Source organism: Chiloscyllium plagiosum, unplaced genomic scaffold (assembly GCF_037043375.1).
Source record: "Chiloscyllium plagiosum isolate Xiang-an unplaced genomic scaffold, Cpla_swu_hap1 HiC_scaffold_7, whole genome shotgun sequence".
Lineage (NCBI taxonomy): Eukaryota > Metazoa > Chordata > Chondrichthyes > Orectolobiformes > Hemiscylliidae > Chiloscyllium > Chiloscyllium plagiosum.
Window position 1 is genome coordinate 86,264,289 of NW_028270145.1, and position 25,091 is coordinate 86,289,379.

At 40.1% G+C, this 25,091-nt stretch overlaps 1 protein-coding gene across 4 annotated transcripts in view; it reads left to right on the forward strand.

Moving 5' to 3' along the window:
• The window catches only part of kynu (kynureninase), a 220,913-nt gene that overhangs the window by 92,219 nt on the left and 103,603 nt on the right, over positions 1–25,091 (forward strand). For all 4 annotated transcript variants that reach the window (XM_087989228.1, XM_043694093.2, XM_043694092.2 and 1 more), the window contains 2 exons: positions 12,815–12,935; positions 13,867–13,949. In XM_087989228.1, the coding sequence (XP_087845354.1) occupies positions 12,815–12,935; positions 13,867–13,949 (204 nt within the window). The remainder of the gene's footprint in view (positions 1–12,814; positions 12,936–13,866; positions 13,950–25,091) is intronic.

The following is a 25,091-nucleotide window of genomic DNA, read 5'->3' on the forward strand; positions in this document are numbered from 1 at the left end:
TGCTTGTCACCATGTCAGGAATGTCAGGAACCATAACTCTGTAATGACTTTATGATATTAGATCATTAACCTCCATCTGTGCTGTTCATCTATTTATTTTGTTCTAAACACTCTGTGCACAAAAAGCCATTCATTTTGTTGTTTTGCCATTTTTCTCCTTTTGACTTTCTGTACTATTTTTAAATGTCTGTACATTCTGGTCCTTCCTGTCTCAGTCTGAGCAACATTATCTAGATGCCTGCTTGTAACGTTGCCATAATCCTTTTACTTTGTAAGCCTACATATCCCATTTCCAGAGACTATGCCCCCTCTAATTTGAGTAAAGCCCTCATTATTCAGGTCGTCAGGACACAGGTTCCAACATGGTTTGTGTGAAGCTTGTCCATGAGTACGCCTCCCTTCTACCCCATTACTCTTGTGAGTGATCCATGAAACAAAATCCATTAGCCCACACCAACCTTTGAACCAAGCATTTAACTCCTTGGGCTAAATCTTACATTTTCTTGGCTAAGTGTCAATTTTGTTGATTGTCATGAAGGGTTTCTCTCTACAAGATCTCACTCATTTATCACCAAATCTGCCTTAATAATTGCCAACCTTATTCCCATGACATCCCTCGAGTTCAATTCTAGTCCCATTCTCTCACTTGCTGTACCCAGAACCATTTGTGACTGCTGGGACATCCTGGAATGGATTAGCATCTCTAGTCCAATCTTAAATAGGCCACTTTGCACATGGACACATACTGTTAGTTGAGAGTTATCCTGCATGGTTCGTGACATTTACCCCCAATATGACTGAAAAGAAAAAATCAGTGCCCCACTTTATGGGTAGTGACCTGGAGGCCCTGTTGGATGGAATGATACAAAGGCAGGACATACCTTTCCCCAGCTCCTGCAGTGGATGCCATGACACCAGATCATGTTTCCTGTTGAAGGGCTTTTGCCCGAAACGTCGATTCTCCTGCTCCTCGGTTGCTGCCTGACCTGCTGTGCTTTTCCAGCACCACTCTAATCTAGACCAGACCATGTTAGCCCTGTCCCAGTTTGCCACCCCAGTCTGTATGTTTTTTAGCAGTTTGGAGAAATCCACTCCAGCAGTGTAAGTGCCATCTGCTCTCTGATGCCTTATGCTCACTGTATCGCTGTTACTGTACCCACCTCCCATTAAGGCTTCCGCTCTACCTCTTTTACTATTGCTTAGACTATTTTCCCTCACTTGCTGTCACTTACCCCAGCTGCCAGATGTGTTAACTCTTTCTTGGAACATAAATCCCCTTCACCAAAACCAACAGCTGTGCCATCCACTTTCATCTCCCTTCATAACTGCAGTTCTGTCATTATAGGAGGAAAACTAATAGGGTAGAACGAATCAAGTTGTGTGTGTGTATGTGTGTGAGAGAGAGAGTGAGGGAGGCATATTGATGACATTTGGCTCTTCACCCCTCATGTGGTTCTGACTGCCAGGATCTTTATTTTTCAGCTTGCTGACCCATGACTAGTGGAGTTCGACATGGGTCAGTGCTATAACAATAACTGTTTACAATATATATTCATGACTTTGAGGAAAGAAGTAAATGTACTGTAGCCAAGTTTTCAGACAACACAAAAAGAGGTGAAAAGGCAATTTACAAGAAGGATACAACAGCTTGCAAGAGATATTGATAGGTTAAGTAAGTGGGGACAAAGATGACAAAATGGCGTATAATGTGAAAAAAACTTAAAGTTGTTCATTTTGGAGGGGAGAGCAAAATAATAATATCATTTAAATGAGGAAAACTGTGGAAAGCTACAACATAAAGGGACTTGGAGGTACTTGTGCACAAAACACAGTTGCAGCATGTCATCTGGAAGGCTAATGGAACATTGACCCTTTTTTCATGGTGTTTGGAGCATAAGAGCAGGGAGGTTTTAAAAGATGCTGGTGAGACTATATCTTGAGTACTGTGAGCAGTTTTGCTTTCCTTATTCGAGAAAAGAAATTATTTCAGTGGAGACAGTTCAGAGAAAGTTCATTCGGATAATCCCCATGATGGAGGGATCGCTTTATGAGCAAATGTTAAACATGTGGAGACTTCTTATTTGAATTTAGAAGACTGAGTTGTGATCTGATTGAAATGTATAGGATTCTTAAGGGGTTTCTCACAGTAAATTCTGAAGAGATGTTCCCTCATGGGAGAGTCTGGAACTAGAGGGCATAGCGTCAGAATTAAGGCATCCAATTGAAAACTGAGATGAGGAGAAATTTGTTCTCTCAGAGGGTTGAGAGTCTTTGGAACTCCTTGCCATAGAGAGTTGGAGCGCAGAGGCCTTGTGTATATTTAAGGCTGAGATAAATGGATTCTTGATCAGTGAGGTTCAGTGCACAATCCTTTATCCGAAATGCTCGGGACCAGCTGGTTTTCAGAATCCAGAATTTTTCGAATTTCAGAATAAGTGGCAGCTTGATGGTGAATTTTTTAAAAAATCTTTCCAAAGAATAGACTTACTGTGAGTAAAATGGGCGCTGAAACAAAATTGAGGCCTGCCAGTGCTGAGCCATGCCCCCACACATCGCATCTGAGTAACACGTGTTGAGTGGGTATGGAGTTGGGTTAACTGTTTGCACGCCCAACCTTAGTTATGAGAAAAATACTTCACCAAAAAAACCTTCAGACTTTGGAGCTTTTCGGATTTCGGGATTTTGGATAAAGGGTTGTCTACCTGTATCAGGGTGACAGGGAAAGGGTGGGAAAGTGTACATGAGGAATATTCTTTGATATATAAATCCCAGCACTTCTTTTAAATTACATTCTCAAGATAGCTTTTCTAACAGTAAATGTGAAGTCTGTCTGTGTCCCAATGTTGAGTCAGACTGACAAGCCCTCTGCACAGTTTCACAGAGTGTTACATGGATTCAAGCCGTTTTTGAGCAAAATAAAAAGTAATTCTGCAAAAACAAATTCACCCCATAAACCTATATGTGTGTGTGTGTATGTAGGAGGAACAGTGTGAGTGTGCATAAGACCCCACTGCATGATACACACACACACACACACAAGAACATAGAAAAGAACAGCATTAAACAGGCCCTTTGGCCCACAATGTTGTGCCGAGGATTAATCCTAACGTAAAATAAAATAACCTAAACTACGCACCGCTCAATTCACTGCTGTCCATGTGCATGTCCAGCAGTCACCTCAATGTCCCTATTGACTGTGCTTCCACCACTACTGCTGGCAATGCATTCCATGCATTCACAACTCCTATATACTCACACACCAATGCAGACTCTCTCTCATATGCATACACAGATACCCCCTGCACTCACACCCACACATACCCTCTCACAGCTACATACCCCATCACACTCACATGCACACATACACACCCACTTAACCAAGCTCACACACACACACTCACACCCATACGCACACGCTCACATGCACACTCACTCTGTCACTCCTACACACGCACACATATAGGTTTCTGGGGTGAATTTGTTTTTTCAGAATTACATTTCATTTTGCTCAAAAACAGCAAGAATCCATGTAACACTCTGTGAAACTGTGCAGAGGGCTTGTCAGTCTGACTCAACATTGGGACACAGACAGACTTCACATCCATTGTTAGAAAAGCTGAGCTATCTTGAGAATGTAATTTAAAAGAAGTGCTGGGATTTATATATCAAAGAACAGAAACCAGCATATCCCATTCTAAGAGATGAAAAATTTAATCTAAAGTGTTTACTGTATCACATCTCCATAACACTGGACTCCTTTAGCTATAAATTCTGTGATCATGATCTTATCCTCCACAACCACCTGATGAAGGAGCGACGCTCTGAAAGCTAGTGCTTCCAATTAAACCTGTTGGACTATAACCTGGTGTTGTATGATTTTTAACTTTCTTAAATCTAGAATATCATTTGAAACTTTTTAATTTGCTTAACTATCTCCTTTTTAATATCATTGACTAGTATTTGTTATATTAAGAGGCAAGTACCTTGCTAGCTCATATAACTAGCTCTTGTAGCACAGTGATAGTGTCTCTACATCTGGACCTGAAGTCTTAGATTCAATTCCCAGCTGCTCAAGAAGCGTGCAGTAACATTTCTGAACATGTTGATTTGAACACATCTATAAGCTTATCCTAAATTATCAAGTGAACATCATATTTGCAGAACAGACTTTTCAAGGAGGAGGACTGTAGATGATGGAGATCAGAGCTTAAAAATGTGTTGCTGGAAAAGCGCAGCAGATCAGGCAGCATCAAAGGAACAGGAGAATCGACGTTTCGGGCATAAGCCCTTCTTCAGGAATGAGGAGGGTGTGCCAGGCAGGCTAAGATAAAAGGTAAGGAGGAGGGTCTTGGGGGAGAGGCGCTGGGAATACGATAGGTGGAAGGAGGTTAAGGTGAGGGTGATAGGCCGGAAAGGGGGTGGGGGTGGAGAGGTCAGGAAGAAGATTGCAGGTCAAGAAGGCGGTGCTGAGTCTGAGGGTTGGGACTGAGAAAAGGTGCGGGGAGGGGAAATGAGAAAGCTGGAGAAATCTGCATTCATCCCTTGTGGTTGGAGGGTTCCTAGGCGGAAGATGAGGCGCTCTTCCTCCAGGCGTCATGTTGCCATGGTCTGGTGATGGAGGAGGCCAAGGACCTGCATGTCCTTGGCGGAGTGGGAGGGGGAGTTAAAGTGTTCAGCCACAGGGCGGTTGGGTTGGTTGGTGCGGGTGTCCCAGAGGCACACCCTCCAACCACAAGGAATGAATGCATATTCTTGGCCTCCTCCATTGCCAGACCATGGCAACACGACGCCTGGAGGAAGAGCGCCTCATCTTCCGCCTAGGAACCCTCCAACCACAAGGGATGAATGCAGATTTTTCCAGCTTTCTCATTTCCCCTCCCCCCACCGTATCTCAGTCCCAACCCTCAGACTCAGCACCGCCTTCTTGACCTGCAATCTTCTTCCTGACCTCTCCGCCCCCACCCCCTCTCCGGCCTATCACCCTCACCTTAACCTTCTTCCACCTATCGTATTCCCAGCGCCCCTCCCCCAAGACCCTCCTCCCTACCTTTTATCTTAGCCTGCTTGCCACACCCTCTCATTCCGAAAGAAGGGCTTATGCCCGAAACATCGATTCTCTTGTTCCTTTGATGCTGCCTGACCTGCTGCGCTTTTCCAGCAATACATTTTTAAGAACAGACTTTTCAGTTCAGCTTAAAATGAATTTTGAATTTTAAAATAACCTGTTTTATGTCATTGGGTGAGCGGAGATTTTTTACTTGTACTGTCTAGAACTTTTGCATCTACGTACACAGGTTCTGACTTGAGAATTGCTGGAAATAGTGGGGAGTATTCAACTTCTGACTTAATAATTCTGATTTGTAATAGGTTCACCCAAAACATATAACTCAAACACTCTGCAGTACATGACTATTTGGTACTAACTGTTGAAACATGAAGTAAGTACAATATCTGTAATCACTCATAAGTAATATACTTCCCTTTGGTTGGTCCCCGAGTGACTAAGTCATCCTTTCCAACTAGTTGCAATATGGAAGCTTCATTAAGTTTCTTTTGTACTTCAGTTGTAGAGAGGAACACAAATTTATTCTGAGAATGGCTTCTAGCTCAATTAATATTTTAAGCATGGAAATGTTCACCGTGGCAACGTCAATCTTCTTTGAGCTTCCTTCAGTCAAGAGTGCTAAGGATTTGAGTTTGCATTTGAACAGTGAATAATTCCTTACCCTTCATATTGTAATGGACTCATTTGTTAGAATGTCAGTGCAGCGTAGCTTACCTAAAGTATTCAAAACTCATTAACTTGAAAGGTTTGTTAACACAGTTCACACAGAGGTGGCTGAGCGTCACTGATAACACTGTCTGAAAAATCGCTGTGATTGCAAAAAGTGTTTCAACGAGTCTTAACCAAGCCAATGGTTTCTCCATTAAACCTGCTCGATTCTTTCAAGGCATAATGGAAATTCAGTCAAGACCTTTGTACAAAGTTCTCTTTCCATAAAGCCATGAGTGTTTCACCTTCTAAATGGACGTGATTGTTAGTTTGGAAGGTTCCATCTAAGGATCTTTGGTGAATTTCTGCAATTTCTGCAATGCATCTTATAGACGGCACAGACTACTTTCAGTGGTGGAGGGAATAGATGTTTGTGGATGCGGTTCAAATCAAGTGAGTCGCTTTGTTCAGGATGGTGTCAAGTTTCTTAGACTGTTGGAGTTATGTGTATCCAGGCAAGTGGGGAGTATTCCATTACACTCCTGACTTATGTCTTGTCGATGGTGGAAGGCTTTGGAAAGAAGAGACGTGAATTGCTCAGGGAGGAATTAATAGCTGGAAATAAAGAAATGGCAAAACACAAATGATTTTGTATCTGTCATCACAATAGAAGACATGGAAATTACAAAATACAGGAGTGAAAGGGAGACATGAGCTTAAAACAGTCACGATATCTCGAGAAAAAAATGCTTTGAAATTAATGGCACGCATGGTTAACAAGTACTTTTGACTTGATGGCCTGCATCTTGCAAAGTTGTTGCAGAGTTAGTAGCAGCATTGATTGTCATCTTCCAAAATTCCCCGAACATTGTGAAAGTCCCCGAAATGAGAAAACCACATAAGGAGGGAGACAGAAAACAAAAAAACAAAAGAACCTGGAATTTAACAGCTATCATTGGGTAGTTGCTGGAACCTGTTATTAAGTATGGGTAGCAGGGCATTTAGAACATCATAAAATAGTTAAGTAGAAGCAACATGATTTTCTGAAAGGGAGACCATTTTGACAAAATTACTAAATTTCTTTGAAGGTGTATCGGACAGAGTGGATAAATAAATAAAACCAGCAATATAAGTAATTGGATTTTCAAAAGGCATCTTCAAAACCTTCAACAAAGAGCTATGAAAGAGGTTGCTAAACAAGAGCTCATGGTTTTATTGTAATATATGAACATGAATAACATTAGTAAATTTGCTGATGATACTAAGCTGGGTGGCAGGGTGAAATGTGAGGAGGATGTTAGCAGATTACAGGGTGACCTGGACAGGTTAAGTGAGTGGTCAGGTGCATGGCAGATGCAGTTTAATGTGGATAAATGTATGGTTATCCACTTTGGTGGCAAGAACAGGAAGGCAGATTACTACCTAAATGGAATCAATTTAGGTAAAGGGGCAGTACAAAGAGATCTGGGTGTTCTTGTACACCAGTCAATGAAGGTAAGCATGCAGGTACAGCAGGTAGTGAAGAAGGCTAATAACATGCTGGCCTTCATAACAAGAGGGATTGAGTATAGAAGCCAAGAGGTTCTTCTGCAGGGCCCTGGTGAGACCATACCTGGTGTATTGTGTGCAGTTCTGGTCTCCAAATTTGAGGAAAGACATTCTGGCTATTGAGGGAGTGCAACGTAGGCTCACGAGGTCAATTCCTGGAATGGCGGGACTACCTTACGCTGAAAGACTGGAGCAACTGGACTTGTATACCCTTGAGTTTTGAGGACTGAGAGGGGATCTGATTGAGACATATAAGATTATTAAAGGATTGGACCCTCTGATGGGTGAGTGCCGAACCAGAGGACACAGCTTAAAAATACGGGGTAGACCATTTAGGACAGAGATGAGGAAAAACTTCTTCACCCAGAGAGTGGTGGCTGTGTGGAATACTCTGCTGCAGAGTGCAGTGGAGGCCCAGTCTCTGGATTCATTTAAGAAAGAGTTGGATAGAGCTCTCAAGGATAGTGGAATCAAGGGTTATGGAGATAAGGCAGGAACAGGATACTGATTAAGGATGATCAGCCATGATCATATTGAATGGTGGTGCAGGCTCGAAGGGCAGAATGGCCTACTCCTGCACCTATTGTCTATTGTCTATTGTCTATAATAGAATATTATCTAATGAACAGGAAACAGAGACCGGATAAATGTGTCTTTTGCAAGTTGGTAAACTGTAATGAGTAAAGTGCTGTCAGGATCAGCTAGTTCTAATCCATATGAATGACTTTGACAAAGGGACAAGACTATTGTAATCATATTTGCGGTCAATACAAAGAAGACTAAGAAAGCAAGTTGTGAGGAATACACGTCGCGGCAAGAAAGGGACACAGAAACTTGAAGTGCGTGATCAAAAATGCAGTCAGATAGATTATAAGGTGAGAAAATGTGAGGTTGTCTACTTTGGGAGAGAAGTAGAGAAGCAGAATACAATTTAAATGGAAAGAGATCACAGTCTGCTGCAATATACAGGCATCGTGATATCCTTGTATGTTTAGTACAGTTAGCATGCAGGTGCAGCAAGTAATTCAGAAAGCAAATAGAATGTCGACCTTCATGGGCTATAAAAATATGGATGTCTTGCCTACAGCCAGAGTGGGCATTGCTAAAATGCCATCTGAAGTATTGTGTGAAGCTTTGGTCACTTTACCTAGGAAGGGCTATACTCATAGAATCATGGAATCATAGAGATACACAGCATGGAAACAAACTCTTCAGTCTAACTCATCCATGCCGACCAGACATCCCAACCCAATCTAGTCCCACCTGCCAGCACCCGACCCGTATCCCTCCAAACCCTTCCTATTCCTATACCCATCTAGATGCCTTTTAAATGTTACAATTGCACCAGCCTCCACCACTTCCTCTGGCAGCTCATTCCATACATGTACCACCCTCTGAGTGAAAATGTTATCCCTTAGGTGTCTTTTATATCTTTCCCTCTCACCCTAAATCTATCCCCTCTAGTTCTGGACTCCCCAAACCCAGGAAAAAGACTTTGCCTATTTATCCTATCTATGCCCCTCATGATTTTATAAACCTCTATAAGGTCACCCCTTAGCCTCCAACACACCAGGGAAAACAGCCCCAGCCTACTCAACCTCTCCCAATAGCTCAATTCCTCCAATCCTGGCAAACATCCTTGTAAATCTTTCCGGTCGCTTTCAAGTGTCACAACATTTTTCTGATAGGAAGGAGACCAGAATTGCACACAATATTCCAACAGTGGCCTAACCAATGTCCTGTATAGCCACAACATGACCTCCCAACTCTTGTACCCAATTCTCTGACCAATAAAGGAAAGCATACCAAGCGTCATCTTCACTATCCTATCTACCTGCAACTCTACTTTCAAGGAGCTATGAACCTGCACTCCAAGGTCCCTTTGTTCAGCAACACTCTCTAGGACCTTACCATTAAGTGTATAAGTCCTGCTAAGATTTGTTTTCACAAAATGCAGCACCTCGCATTTATCTAAATTAAACTCCATCTGCCACATCTCAGCTTATTGGCCCATCTGAACAAGTTCCTGTTGTAATCTGAGGTAACCCTCTTCGCTGTCCACTACACCTCCAATTTTGATGTCATCTGCAAACTTACTAACTGTACCTCTTATGCTTACATCCAAATCATTTATGTAAATGATGTCATTGAAACAGTTCTGAAAAGGTTCACAGCGTTGATTTTTGGAATGAAGGAGGTATATATTGAAAGTTTGAACAGATTTGGAGTTTAGAAGGGGTGAGTGCTCTTTTTGAAACATACAAGTTTCTGAGGGGACTTGACAAGATAGATTTTGAGAGGATGCATCTTGCCATGGGGTGATCTACAATTAGAGTCTCAACCATGTTCATTATTCAGGGACCTTGGGCATTACTTAAAAAGGTTAGCTTCAAATGTAACCATCCTTCTGTTCAATATCTTTATCTTCAATCATGCACCAATTAATGCAGATCAAGGGATTTCCTCTCCTCCCTCTACTGATACGTAGCCTGCACAGTTTTACCAGTTCTGTAGTTTCTGTAATTCTATAGTTCTGTAGGTTAATTTGCCCTGCCTGGAGCTGAGAAAATTGCAGCCTAGTCAGGATGACACCCTAAGTGAACTTTATCTGGGTGTTAATTGAGTGTTTAAGAATCTGAAGAGAAGGCACAGCAGGAAGGTGCACCCCACTCCAATCTACTTGGTTCAGGGTAGGAATTAAGCACTGGATATTGATTACTACTTGCGTATTTGAAGAAATGAACTTCAGCCTCTGTGAATAATTCTGTGCAAATTTGATTTAAATCATCTCCATGTTCCCTGATTTTAAAAGCAGGCCTGTAAAAGCATTAAGTATTTGGTGGTGCATATCAATCTACCTCCTACTACTGTCTGCCCTGTTGAAATGCTCATCATCTGCAACAGTACTTGTTAATGACTTTGTTCTTTGGGGAGTAGGCACATAGCTGATTTTCCTCTCTGCCTTAGCTTAAGGTCACTCATGTCAAATGTGTTATCACATATATACTTGTAGTTATGCCCCTCATACAAGCTGACGTCATCATCCTAGGGAAAAGACTTTCACTGTCGACCCTATCTAATCCTCTGATCATCTTGTATGTCTCTATCAAACCCCCTCTTAGCCTTCTTCTTGGGTTTGAGAACAGACCCAAGTCTCTCAGCCTTTCCTCATAAGACCTTCCCCCCAGATCAGGCAACATCCTGGTAAATCTCCTCTGCACCTTTCCCAATGCTTCCACATCCTGCCCGAAATATGGGGACCAGAACTGTACATAATATTTCAAGTGTGGCTGCACCAACGTTTTGTATAGTTGCAGCATGATATTGGGGCTCCAGAACTTAATCGCTCGACAAATGAAACCTAACATACCATATGCCTTCTTAACAGAACTATCCACCTGGGTGGCAACTTTCAGGGATCTATGTACATGGACTCCAAGATCCCTCTGCACATCTGCACTACCAAGAATCTTTCCATTGACCCAGTACTCTGCCTTCCTGTTATTCTTCCCAAAATGCATCACCTCACATTTAGCTGCATTGAACTCCATTTGACACCTCTCAGCCCAATTCTGCAGTTTATCCAGATTAATATTAATTAATTGTACTGGACATCCTAGTGATCAACATAATTTACTGGTAGTGCTTTGAGACATAGAGGGCAGACACCATGACCATTTTGGATTCTCAACTGTTGTATGCTGAAGGACACAATGGTGGAGTATGCCTATTCTGAAGGGGACAGCGGGAAACAAATGAAATTGAATAAGCTGCCGTTGATAAATCTCTGTGAATGTTTATGCTCAAAGTCAAAATGACTGATCTTGTATTTAGGGACTTCTTAATGAAATATCATGCTGTTAGTTATAAAATAGATATTTTCAATGTTTACAAGGATATACAGGTCACAGATAACAAGTAGAGGGTATTGTAACTTCATCTCAGTCAAACAATTTACATCTATCTTTTGCTGTACAATTGCTATTGTTAAGTGATTAAATATGAGGATGGAGAACACAACTGAAAGTTCTTACCAGGAGAAGAAAGATGAAACCCTAAGCCAATCAACACAATTTATGGCCTATTTTAATATAAGGGAGGTACAAATAAAATGATTGTGCCGGTAGGTCTGGTGATATCAGAATAATTGATATGTATAGAAATATTGAGGTAAATATCGCAACACTGCAGTTCAAAAAACAAGTTTAATGATATTGATTTCACAACAGTATTGATTTAGCTGACATGATGATTTATAATTGAAGAAAGCAATGAAACAATGTTAACTATATACATGTAGCTTGTAATCTAGCATTTGTTTGCAATCCTCATAGCTATGTAAGTTCAGAGTGTCCACATGCTGATTTTTTTAAAGAAAATGTTTTCAAATAATGGAATGTAGGACCTGAAGGATGCAAATGCTGTGAATGAATATTAGACCTCTCGTGGTTGAAATTAGATGGGGCATTGTTCATGAGCAAACAGTATGGAAAATAGAGTAAGATCTCAGGATGGAATATTCCCAGGACTAGAACAATGTAGAGTATCAGGGGAAATTTAGGAAAATTAGATGAGATATCCAGCAAAACCATTCATGACATCAAAACCCAAAAGCCAAGTTTTCCAACTAAGTTCTGGAAGGCAAGAAGAGATTCTGTTTAGTGACAGAGAACTATTAATGGGGATTATCAGTCATCATCATCTTCCTTATCACTTAAACTCTCCTCATTAATATGCAATCTCCCATTTTCCAGCGTGCTGGTGTTATGACACGGAGGCAGACAGGTAAGCCAAATCAGCCGTTCTACCAAGATTAGAAATTGCTGGAAAAACTCAGCAGTTCTGGCAGCACCTGTGGAGAGAAAGCAGAATTAATGTCTCAGGTCTAGTCTTCCTTCTTTAGAGCATCTCTTTCATTCCACAGAATTCCACATGCTGCCAGAGTCAACTATGTGAATTGATGCTGTCATTCAAGGTTACTGAAGGAAACAAACTGTTTAAAAGCCTCCAGTATGCTTTATGTCTTCTGACATAATAACCCCTGCTCATCTACTTTAAAATGTCGCTGTAAATTCGAATCAGTCATTGTCGGCAATTATTCAGAGTAAATGTGCATTACTTTCTCATCTAAATAATTATGTGAAGTGTTTTTGGGAATATAGTTAGCAGAACAATAGAAATTCTCATCAAATCACCATGTTAGTTCTACAAACTGTGCCTGATTTGGATAGAATGATGTTTATAGAAATAAAAATGTGACCTCTTTATATCTGCCATGAATCAACAACAGGAACAGCCTTCAATACTTTGATAGAGATGCATTTTTTTATTTGTCTCTAGCCATTCATAGAAGTAGGCTCCATTTGCTCCATGAATTGCTGCTTGTTTATACTGCAAGTAGGCCAATGTGTTAGGCAACAAGTACTTAAACAAAATCAGAAATTGCTGCAGAAACTCAGCAGGGTGTAGCAGCATCTGAAGAGAGTAAGCAGAGTTAATGTTTCAAGTCCAGCTGCTTGGTTGTTATTAACATTTCTCTTTTATTTTTTCAAGTTGACCAAACTTTGGTAAAGTCAGAGGATGACAGTATTTATTTCAGTGGAAACTCCCTTGGGTTGCAGCCAAAGAAAACAAAGATTTATGTAAATGAAGAACTGGATAACTGGGCCAAATCGTAAGTAAAGCAATCTTTGATGAATACTATACTCTATGGTTTGTGTTTGTAAAGTCTTTACTGTTTGGTACTTTCACTGATCATAACAATTTGCAACTTTAAAGCATCTTTAAAGTAGGCACTTAACAGCAGCAGTTTTAAAGAAAATTTGAGACCAATCTCCGGCAAGAGAAATTAAACCACATGGCAAAAAGCTTTCTTTTCTTTTCAAAGAGAAAACTATGTTTAATGAAGAAAAAGATAGAGAGGCAGGGTGGTCTAAGAGTGGAATTGTGGGAGCAGAAGACTTGGTCAACAAAGGGGAAGGAATTAAAATTAGTGGATGTTCTCAAAATGAATATTGGAGAAGCTCAGGTAACAAGCTAACAAGGAGGGTCACAGAGCTGGATACATTTACATAGATAAGAAGATATCTTTGTGTCATCTGCAAACAAGGACGAGAACTTTGAAATCTATCAGGATGAAATCTATCCAGGAGCTGAAGTGCTCAGCACAACAAGATGGAGGAAGATTGACTGGAGAGTTGTGGGAGGAATGATTTTAGTGGAGAGAGTTGAGTAAAGGATTGACAAGCTGTGGTCCATCATTTCAAATGTGAAACCAAGAGAAGCTCGCCCAGGTAATTCATATTGTAAGCACCGTCTTTTGTAGCATATAGCAATTCCTTTAAGGATCACTGTTTCGTATGGATGCTAACATTTTTTGGAACCCAGCAAGCCCAATGCTGGCTAAATTCATGACAACCCAACTTTGGATGTGCTTCCACAGCTAACATTCCTTTTGTTTTACAGTTAGATTTTTGCACTTGTAAACTGGTTATGGCATTTGCCTACAAAACAATAGTAATTATATTTGTTTTGGGACACTGTGAAATTATGAACTTGCACTAATGTTGCATGTTAATTTTAACAATATTTTATTTATATTGCAGAGGTGTTCATGGGCATTTTGTTGGTGCCTTTCCTTGGGCTTTAGCAGATGAGTGCTTGGTTGAACAAATGGCTAACTTAGTCGGTAAGATACAATTCCTCCTCATGGCATAATTGAAAGCAAGTAATGCCCACATTGAATTACTGCTTGACTTAACCAGTAAAATGCTACATGATTAGTATGTAAAATCTGTTTCAAACTGAATTGGAATAACTGCACTGATTCTAAGTCATTTCACTGTCAATGTGAAGATTTGATTTGTGATACTTGAAGTTTATTCTCAGGAATTGCTATAAATAAATCATATCACCTTGGAATAATAACAATGAATTGTTGTAGAGGTTAACTTGATGAACAAATAGAATCTGAAAATAACCTGAAAGCAAATACTCTATCAATGGAACTGAATTGTAATTGAACTGATTTCACTTTACTCACTGATACAATTATTTTTGATGAATAAGTGCCTCCTAAATCTCATTTATTTTAGCGCAATTAAATGCAGCAATGTTGCTACATTTACTTGAGATACTATTACATTCTTCCACTCCAGAAAACTTTTGAAACAACAAAATGCTGTTGTTGCTTACATTGCCCCATCCTTCACAATTCTACAGGAACAATGTTCAGCTACTGGATGCACATTTCTATTCTGAGAAATTATTCACTATTAGACCCTTGAAGTCACATTGGGTACCTGATACCTGAAATAAAAAGTGGAAATGCAGAATTGGCCTAACAGTTTAGGGCACTACCTGAGGAGAGAGAAAGAGTTAACATATCAGGTTAATAGCCATTCAGAAGATCCATTTGCCATATTGGAAGCATATCTGATGTCATTATCAGGTGGTCTTATAAGTTAGTGAACACCATTGAAGAGACAGCAAACCACAATGAGCTCACAATTAAGAGCTGCTGAGGTGCAGAGGGAATGGCCAGATCTAGCTGAGCCCAGATTCTCATTGAACATCAATGCAGAAGAGTAGACCTATTTCACTAAACTCAGCCGAGTTCATGAACTTCATTGTTTCTGGCAAGTTTGGTCAAGCAGGAAATCTACTATTCATCCCATGCATTGACTTTGTATTGAAATGTTAGTACATGCCATGATTACATAATAAGAGACTAACCTGCATTCAGTGAACCCATTGGCTTTCAGCTTTTCTTTTGTTGTCTGCTGTTCTTCTGTAGTCCAGACTATGGCAGATAAGTTTCAACTCCAATCTAACTGCTGTACAATGTATGGTTAAAATTGAAGCTAATCAAAGCTGATTTCATAAACTGAGAGAGGAGCACTATTTCTGGTACCTCTTATTTCTTGTTTGTCTCTCTTTCTCTCACTCCCCACTCTCTCATCACCTTTTTCCTCTCCTCTTCCCCCTTTGCTACCCTTCTCCCTGTTTTCCGTTTTGCCTCTGCTTCACCCATCCCCCCCATCCCCCACATATTTTGTCACATACACTGGCTTCAGGCTTGGTCATTCACAGCTCCTAACCTCCCTATAATCTCTCTGTGCACTGTCATTATCACCTCTTTATTGTTGCCTTTGCTTCTGGAGCCATGACTCACCTTCTCTCAGCCTAGTATAAATACTTCCCTACTTCTCCCTTTTTTTAGCTTTGACAAAGAGTCAGTTAGACTCGGAATGTCAGCTCTTTTCTCTCCTAACAGATGCTGCCAGACCTGCTGAGATTTTCCAGCATTTTCTCTTTTGGCACTATCTCTGGTTGCTTTTCCACCAAGAATAGAAAAAAAATCTGCCAACTCAGAAACCATCTATATCAGCGCTAACAACCTAAAAGCTTATTAAACCCTAGTCGGACGAAATTAGTAGCAAGATAAAAGATGACAAATTCAAAGTTAAAGCAATAAATGCTAAATTTAAGCAGAGCCACAGAGTCATCGAGTCATACAACTCGATGGAAATAGAGCCTTCAGTCCAACTTGTCCACGCCGACCAATTTTCAAAAATAAACTAGTCCAACTTGCATGTATTTCGCCCATATCCCTCTCAACCTTTTTTTGTTCTTATGCCTGTCTGAATGTCTTTTAAATGTTGTAACTGAACCTATCTTCCTCTGGCAGTTAATTCCACATTGGAGCCATCCTCTATGTGAAAACATTGCCCCTCAGGACAACGTTTAAATCTTTTTTAACTCACCTTAAAATTATACCCTTTAGTTTTGAATTCCTCTACCGAGGGAAAATAAATTTTCTACGCATTTTATCGATGCCCCTCACTGATTTTATAAACCTCAGTACAGTCACCGTCAACCTGCTACCCTCCAGTGAAGCAAGTCCCAGCCTCTCTTTATAACTCAATCCTGGCAAATCTTTTCTGCGCCCTTTCCACTTTAATAATATCCTTCCTATAGCACGGCAATCAAAACTGTACACAGTACTCCGAAAGTGGCCTAATCAATGTCCTACAACCTCAACACGACGTCCAAAATGCTATACCCAATGGTCTGAGCGATGAAGGCAAGCGTGCTAAATGCTTTCTTAAACACCCTGTCTCCTTGTGATGCTACCTTCAAAGAACTATATACTTGAACCCTTAGGTTTCTCTGTTTTACAACGCTAACCAGGGCCCTACCATTAACTGTATATGTCCTGCCCTGGTTTGCTTTACCAAAATGCAATTCCTCGCATTTATCTAAATTAAACTCCATCTGCCATCCTTGGCCTATTGGCCCAATTGATCAAGATCGGTTTGTATTCTCAGATAACCTTCCTCACTGTTGATAATTCTATCAATTTTGGTGTCATCCATAAACTTGCAAACCATTAAGATACAGAAGCCTGAACATATGCACCAGTATGTTTAAGAACAGCTTCTTCCTGGCTGGTACTAGACTGATGAATGGACTCTCTAGTCTCAAATAATGCTGATCTTGCTAATGTTGATCTTGCCCACCGCATGGCCTGTGCAATGTAACCTGTCACAGTCTTTTTGATCTGTATGTCCTTGCTTACTATGATCCACTTATACTGATTATAAACAAAGCTTTTCATTGTACCTCGGTATGTGTGGCAATAAATCAGCCAATCAATCAATCAATTGCTCGTAGATTCTTAAACATTAAAAACCGGTAATCAGATTTGACCTTTGTTTATAGTCCTTTGCAATTGATCAGTTTCTGGAACTTAAACTCATTTTGTACAATGCAGTGATGAATTTTGTTGCAAATATTCATATATTTCAACACTATGATCACTGCAAAAATGTGAAGTGCTATGCATTATTTACCACTCAATTCACTTTAATGTTATGCATCATCATACAAGAGCACTGAGTTTATTATGTGGCCAGGGAACAAATTGAAAGGTGAAATGTGAATGTGTATTCTGGCTTTAAAATGCTTTATTATGTGCTCTCATTAATTGTAGGCATTATTTGTATATTGAAATTTAAAAGTCAAACGCAAAAATATTTTTTTATCAATTCTACATAATTTAATAAAAACAAAATTAATTTTCAGATCATTGAATATTCCTGAAGGTACTTGCTAAAATAACAGTTTCAGTAAGTAATTTGTTCTTTTGAGGAATATCTAGTTCTTACTGTAAACTATAAGATATAGGAACAGAATTAGACCATTACACCCATTGAGAGTGCTTTGTGAATTAATTATGGCTGATATGTTTCTTAACCCCATTCTCTGGCCTTTATCTCTTGATCCCCTTACTAATCAAGAGCTGATATATCTTTGTCTTAAAGGCACTCAATCACTTGGCCTTTACACAGCCTTCTGCAGCAATGCATTCTATAGATTAACCAACCTCTAACTGAAGAAATTCCTCCTCAGTTCAGTTCTAATTGGTCATTGCTGTGAGGTTGTGCCATTCTGTCCTAGACTGTACTACTAATGGAAACACCTTCTCTACATTCATTCTGTCCAGGCCTCTCAATATTCTGTTGGCTTCACTGAGACTCCTCCCTCATCCTTCTAAACTCCATTGAGTACTCAACCATTATGAATATGACAAGCCCTTAAATCCTGGGATCATTCTTGTGAACTTCCTCTGGACCCCTTACAAGGCTAGCAAATCATTCATTAGCTTTGCCTTCCTAAATGCCAACTGAATCTGCATATTAACCTTTATAGAAGCCTGAACCAGGACGTCTAAATCCCATTGTGATTCAGATTTCCAAAGTCTTCACCCATTTAGAAAATAGTCTGTACCTATATGCCCACTAAAGTGCATAACTTCACACTTCCTCACATTGTATTCCATCTGCCACTTATTTAGCCACTTTCCTATCCTGTTCAAGTCCCTCTTCAGCCTCCCCATTTCCTCAACATTACTTGTCAATCCACTTATCTTTGTGTCATCTGCAAATATAGCAACAATGCCCTTAATTCCTTCTTCCAAATCATTAATGTATAATGTGAATAGTTGTGGTTCCAACACTGACCCCCATGAAACACCACTAGCCACAAGTTACCATCCTGAAAAAGACCCTTTTATCTATACTTTCTGCCTTCTGCCAACCAGCCAGTCTATTATCTATGCCAGTACTTTGCCCCAACACCATGGACTCTTATCAAACAGCTATCTATGCAGCATTTTGTCCAAGATCTTCTGGAAATCCAAATAGATCAAGTCCGCTGACTCTCCTTTGTCTAACATGCTTTTTTCCCTCCTCAACAAATTCTAACAGATTTATCAGGCAAGACCTCCTTTTGATGAAACCATGCTAACTCAGCCATATTTTATCATGAACTTTCAAGTATTCCGCAATCTCATGTCATCCTTAATAATGGGCTCTAAAATCTTACCAATGACCAAAGTCAGGCTAACCAGCCTATTTCCTGTTTTCTGCCTTAATCCTTTCTTAAAAAGGGGTGTTATGTTAGCCATTTTGAAGTCCTCTATGACTCCCCTTGACTCCAGTGATTCTAGAAAGATCACTATAACCTCCTCAGCTATCTACTCCAGAACTCTGGAGTATAGTCCATCTAGTCCAGGTGATTTATCCACATGTAGATTTTTCAGCTTCATCCCCATTCTCTCCTTGGTGATGGCTATCATCTCTGGCCCTGACTCTCCTGAAGTTCTGGTATGCTATTGGTGCCTTCCACTGAAGATGGTTGCATAAAAGATCTAATCAGTTGCTCTGCCATTTCTTGGTTCCCCATTATAAATTCTCCAGACTCATTTTCCAGAGGTCCAATGTCTATTCTTGCCACTGTCACCTTTTAGATATCTAAAAATGCTCCTGCAATCTTCTATATTCCTACTGAGCCTGATTCATATTTAATCTCCTTCCCCCTTTTGCTTTTTTAGTTGTTTTCTACTCATTTTAAAAGCTTCTGTTGGCTTCCCATTAATCTTCACCACATTGTATGCTTTCTCGTTTGCACTATTGCTGTCCTAGACTTACCTTGTCAGCCATCATTTCCTTGCACTCACAATGTTTCTTCTTCTCAGGATGAACTTTTGCTGTGTCCCCTGAATTCCATCAAAAACTCCCACCATTGCTGCTCCACCATTTTTCTTGCTAGGCTCCCCTTCCTATTGACTCTGCTCAGCTCCTTCCTCATGTCTTTGTAGTTACCTTTGCTCAATTGTAAATGTGAACCATTACATCTGATTCCAGGTTCTCCCTTTCATACTGTAAGGTGAATTCTATCATGTTGTGGTCACTACCACCTGGGGTTCCTTCACCTTAAGATCCCTGGTCAAGTCTGCCTCATTAGATGTCACCAAATCCAGAATTGCCTGCTCCCCAGTGGGGTCTACCACAAGCTGCTCAAAAACAGTCTCATAGTCTTTCCATCTGTTCCTTTTCTTGAGGTCCGCTACCAACCTGATTTTTGAAGTCCACCTTGACATTGAAGTCTCCATGATTATTATGATAGTGCCTTTCTTACATGCTTTTTCTATCCCTTGATTTATATCCTACATCCTGACTACTGCTAGGTGTTCTGCACTTAACTCCCATCAGTGTCATTTTCCCTTTGTAGTTCCTCAACTCTATCCACCAGGTTCTCTGCCTTCTGGCCCTATATCACTTTTTGCTGTTAATTTAATTGCATTTGTTACTAACAAGGAATGCCCATCCCCTCTGTACGTCTACCTGTTCTTTTGATTGGACACATATCCTTGGTTATTTATTTACCAGCCCTAATTCCTTTGCAACTATGTCTCTGATGCCCCACAATATCATAACCACCAGTTTCAATCTGTGCTATATGTTTCGCACACTGCACGTAATGAGGTACAACACTCTCGGTCCTGCTTCCCTACTGCTTCCCTACTCATAGTTGTCCCCTTATTTGATGGGAGAAGTTAGATTCCTGACCTTTTCCATTACTCTCTGTATGTTACTTGTTCTGGACTCTTTAATAAGCTCTTCTGACACTTTCTTCCCACTTAACTAGCTTAAAGCGCTTGTGACCACCCTATTTAGCCTTTTTGCTAGTATCCTGATCTGAGATAGTTTCAGGTGGAACTTGTCCCAATGGTACAGTTCCCTCCTATTCCAAAACTGATGCCAGTGCCCCACAAAATAGAACTGCTTTTTGCCACACTGCTTTTTCAGTCACATGTTTACTTCCCTAACCTTCCTTTATACATGGCTCAAGTAATAATCCAGTGATTGTGACCTTTGAGATTCTGCTTGTCAATTTTGTTCCTAATTCATGATAATCCCAAGCAGGATCTCTTGCTTACTTTTGCCGAACTTATTGCTGCCAACATGGAACACATCAAATGGATCATCCCTGTTTTCAAGCCGACTTGAAATGTCCTTTACCTCAGCACCGGGTATGCAACACACCACACAAGACTCTTGATTATGCTCACAGAGGATGTTATCTGGCCCTTTAATGATAGAATCTCCAACTAGTACCACTTTTCTTTCTGGTCCCCCTGCTTCATTGGCTTCCTGGACTATTGTGCATTGCTCCATTGACCATCCTCCCTGCAGACATTTTCCTCATATGTACAGGCAGCCATTATCTCATACCTGTTGGACAAGATCAAGAGCTGATGCTCCTCCCGATACCATTCAAATCTACGTCATGCAGTAAGACGTTGGCAGTGACTAGAATATGGTGAAGTCATTGCATTAGGAAATAGTTTTGGAAGATTTATTGTTAAGCTGTATTGCACTCCATCCATTCGATGATGTTACACAATCATTGGTTAAAGAAGAAGCTAATATTGCATGATGTGCCAGTGAAAACCAATATGACATACCTGGCTCCTGGTAGTTATAATTGTGCATAACTAGTTAATTAATGTTAATTGTACTTAGTTCATGTAATAAATGACACCTTATAATGAAAAGATGAAAAAAGAAACTATGCTTTATCATGTAACACAATTCCCTTATCTTATTAAATTTTTTTCAGAGGTCTATCACCTATCCACTAATTGGACACAACATAAAAAAGGAAGGTTGGGTGTCTTGGTAACAATATTTTGATTTATGTTTGTTTCAGTTGACCTCTTGACTTTATTATTGCGTCCCGCTCAGGTCTGTCAAGTTCAGCAGCCAAAAGGCTGCAGGGTCCAATTAAGCCCTAAATGGGAAACTGTAGATAGTTGAAGAAGAAGTCTAAAGGACTGAAGTTTGAACACTTTTAAACCTTTTGGAAGGATGCTCAGGAAGATTTAAGGCCACAGCTAAAGAACTTTATTTTAAAAATGTGTAGGGAAACATGGCTTGCATGTTAATCTGTGAAAGACAGGAAAGCAACTATTTTCAATGGGAAGACGAAAGCCTCCATCATGACCACAAAAGGCAGATAAAGCCCAGTAAGTGGAAACCACCATTTTGATTGTTAAGAGATATGGAGAAAACTCAAGCAACCATTGGACATACAGTATTGACATTTAATACAATTTGAAACTGAAGTTGTAACACAGTACAGTATTGCTTGCTGTAAATTTAATGTTTTTATTTGAAAAATATCTTACACTATTGCTGTACAACAGAAAATCAGACTAGGGTATGTCACTCTTCAATATTTTAAGAACTCACTCCTCTTCTACAGCAGCAATGAAGAAAGTTCCGAGTTAGGATGGTATGGGACTTGACAGGGAGCTTGCAGATACTGGCGTTCCCATGCATCTGCCACAACATATAAAAATAAAGACCCTGAGGAGTGTTGACTAGATGCATACTGAAATGATGTCCGTCATTGTGGGGGAAACTAGAAAAGGAACACTTATTTTAAAATTCAAGATGGAAATGAGGAGAAATTCTTTTCTCTAAGTGGAAGGGATAATGAATCTGTGGAGTTCTCTTCCCCGGAGAGCAGTAGAGGTGGCATCATTGATTTTTCTTTCTCTGGCAGAAGTGGATGGATTCTTGATTAGTGAAGAAGTCAAAGAATGTCAGTGGAAGGAGGAAAATGGAATTGTGGTCAGAATCAGATTACCTATGATTTATCAAATGATGAATCTGAAAAAGCCTATTCATGCTCCAAACTTGTATGTTCAGATATTCATTTGTAAAGCTCCTGCAGTTAGCAATGGATATTGAAAAATAGCTGCTTAAACTGGGTTATGCCTTGAAAACACTCTTTCAAAATCTATCATGCTATTCCCTTGAAACACCTTTCAAAAGCTTGAAGAATCAATGTGGTGAAAGCAAAATCATCATGCTCTCACCCTCTCTTTAGATAAAGACTGCTGGTGGCATGTTTAACATGAGCGTTACCACAACTCAGATGAGGGGCAAGGTTGAGAAATTGACACCTTTGTGGTAACTTCAGCCAAAACGTAAATTGAACCCATGCTGTTGGCATTAATCAGCATTTCCAAACCAACTGTCCAGGCAACTGAGGTAACTGACCCTCAATTAACACACCAAAAATCAATCAGTAAGTAGTTGGTGAACTATCGCCTTAAATAGAGTTGGAGATTTAGTATCAGAAGTAACAGGAATGTAGAGTACTGGGCTAATGGTAAAAGTCTTGGCAGTGCAGATGAACAGAGAGATCTTGGTGTCCAGGTGCATAAATCCCTGAAAGCTGACACCCAGGTTGATAGGGTTGTTCAGAAGGCCAATGGTGTGTTGGCGTTTATTGGTAGGGGGATTGTGTTTCGGAGCCACGAGGTCATGCTTCAGCTGTACAAGACATTGGTAAAGGCCCCACCTGGAGTATTGCATGCAGTTCTGGTCACTGCATTATAGGAAGGATGTGGAAGTTTTGGAAAGGGTTCAGAGGAGATTTACTAGGATGCTGCCTGTATGGAAGGAAGGTCTTATGAGGAAAGGCTGAGGGAACTGAGGCTGTTTTCATTGGGGAGAAGAAGGTTGAGAGGTGACTTAATCGAAACATAAAAGATAATCAGAGAGTTAGATAGGGTGGACAGTGAGAGCCGTTTTCTTCAGATGTTGAAGGATAACATGAGGAGACATAGCTTTAAATTGAGGGGTGATAGATTTCCGACAGATATTAGGGATAGTTTCTTCACTCAGAGAGTAGTAGAGGCATGGAACGGCCTACCTGCAACTGTAGTAGACTCACCGACGTTAAGGGCATTTAAATGGACATTGGACACACATATGGATAATAACGGAATAGTGGTTCATAATCTGATGGGCATCAGATTATTTTCACAGGTCGGCTCAACATTGAAGGCCGAAGGTCCTGCACTGTGCTGTAACATTCTGTATTCTATGTTCTATTGCAGAGGACGGAACTGGTGGCTCTTTTATAATTGAATATAATTTCAGCTGGGACCCTTAAAGAGCCTCGAGCTGAAATGTTGAGCTCCAAATGGCAATACTGGCAACAAATTAGATTTTTACACCGATTAACATCTTACTTTGCCTGCTCTGAAACTCTCTGGCACAGTCTTACTCTGACCCTGTGTTGACACCATCACCAAAATTACATTGGGCATGATTCAACACAAGCTTGCAGGTGTATATGTGAATACCCTTTTGGAGCAATACGGGAACTAAAGGATGAATAGAAATGATCCCAATTTCTTACATTTCTGCTGCTCATAACTAAGGAATGGAGATGATGTTTTTGAAGTATTTGCTCTCAAGGAAACAATTTGTCATTTGCTGTGGCTGTATCTTGGAGAGAATGTTGAAGGAAGCTTTTATACTAACTTCCATTTATTTCAGTTTTCACTTTAAAAGAAGGTATTGATAGTATTGTTCTTCTAACCCACTTAGAATATAATTTTGAATGAATGAACATGCTGAGACAAAAAAAGGTAACTGGAGGGCAGAGGACATCAACAAATAAAGACAATAAGCTGGCTGGGGAGAACTGCAATAATGTTACCACTGCACCAATCAATTTCAGAACTTTAAGTGCTATCAAGTACAATAGTCTTCTGGTTGCCTCACAGGGAGATGTATCTTTTATCTTTGATGACAAAACTAATGGAGAAGTGCTTTCTTAGCCCTTTGTTCAGTAGATCAGTCGCAAAACTTTAAATTTGAATGTTTTTAAATTTTATTTTATGTAATACTGTTTGCTTTCAAATACTATAGATGGTCTGATAATGACACTGTGACTGATGAAACCTGGACTTGAAAGACTAAAGTGAAAGGCAGCAGCAGGACATTATTATGGAAATAAAGTGTGTTCTGGGGGTGAGGAACTGAATTATTGTATCAGGATCAATGCAGGGACCTCTATGTTTTCTAATTTAGAGCCAAAGGCTTTGTATTCAGAAACTGAATGCTAATAAAACTAAAGTAATGGGAGGATTGGTGCCTGCAGAAGCAGCTGTCAGATTGGATAGGCATTCAAGGATTCACCACAAGAATCAAATAAAATCTGTAACTGGACAACAAAATGACAGATGGAATTCAATATGGATAATTGCAAACTACTTCATATTGGATAAAAAAGAGAGCCACATGTGGCCTCTTTTTGAATTACATTAACATTCAGTTGAAAGAGATCTTACAATGTTAGTAAACCCAACATTCGAGTCACTCAGTGCATTAATCAACAAAGTTATAAAATAAGTTGGAGGATATTTTTTCAAACTAGAACTGTGTACTTCTCCAGTCAGAACATACCTTGAGTAACATGTACAACTTTATTGAATGAATCACAGTAGAAACATCGTACTGGATTTTGCAGTCAACAACAAAGCAACTGCACATACTGTTGATTGCAAAGGGAATCACCACAAAGGTCTATCAGCCTGTGTGCACACTAATTACTGCTTGCTTAATGATCGTTTATTCGATTGCCAAATCATTAAGATTTCCAGACAAATAGCAAGTGT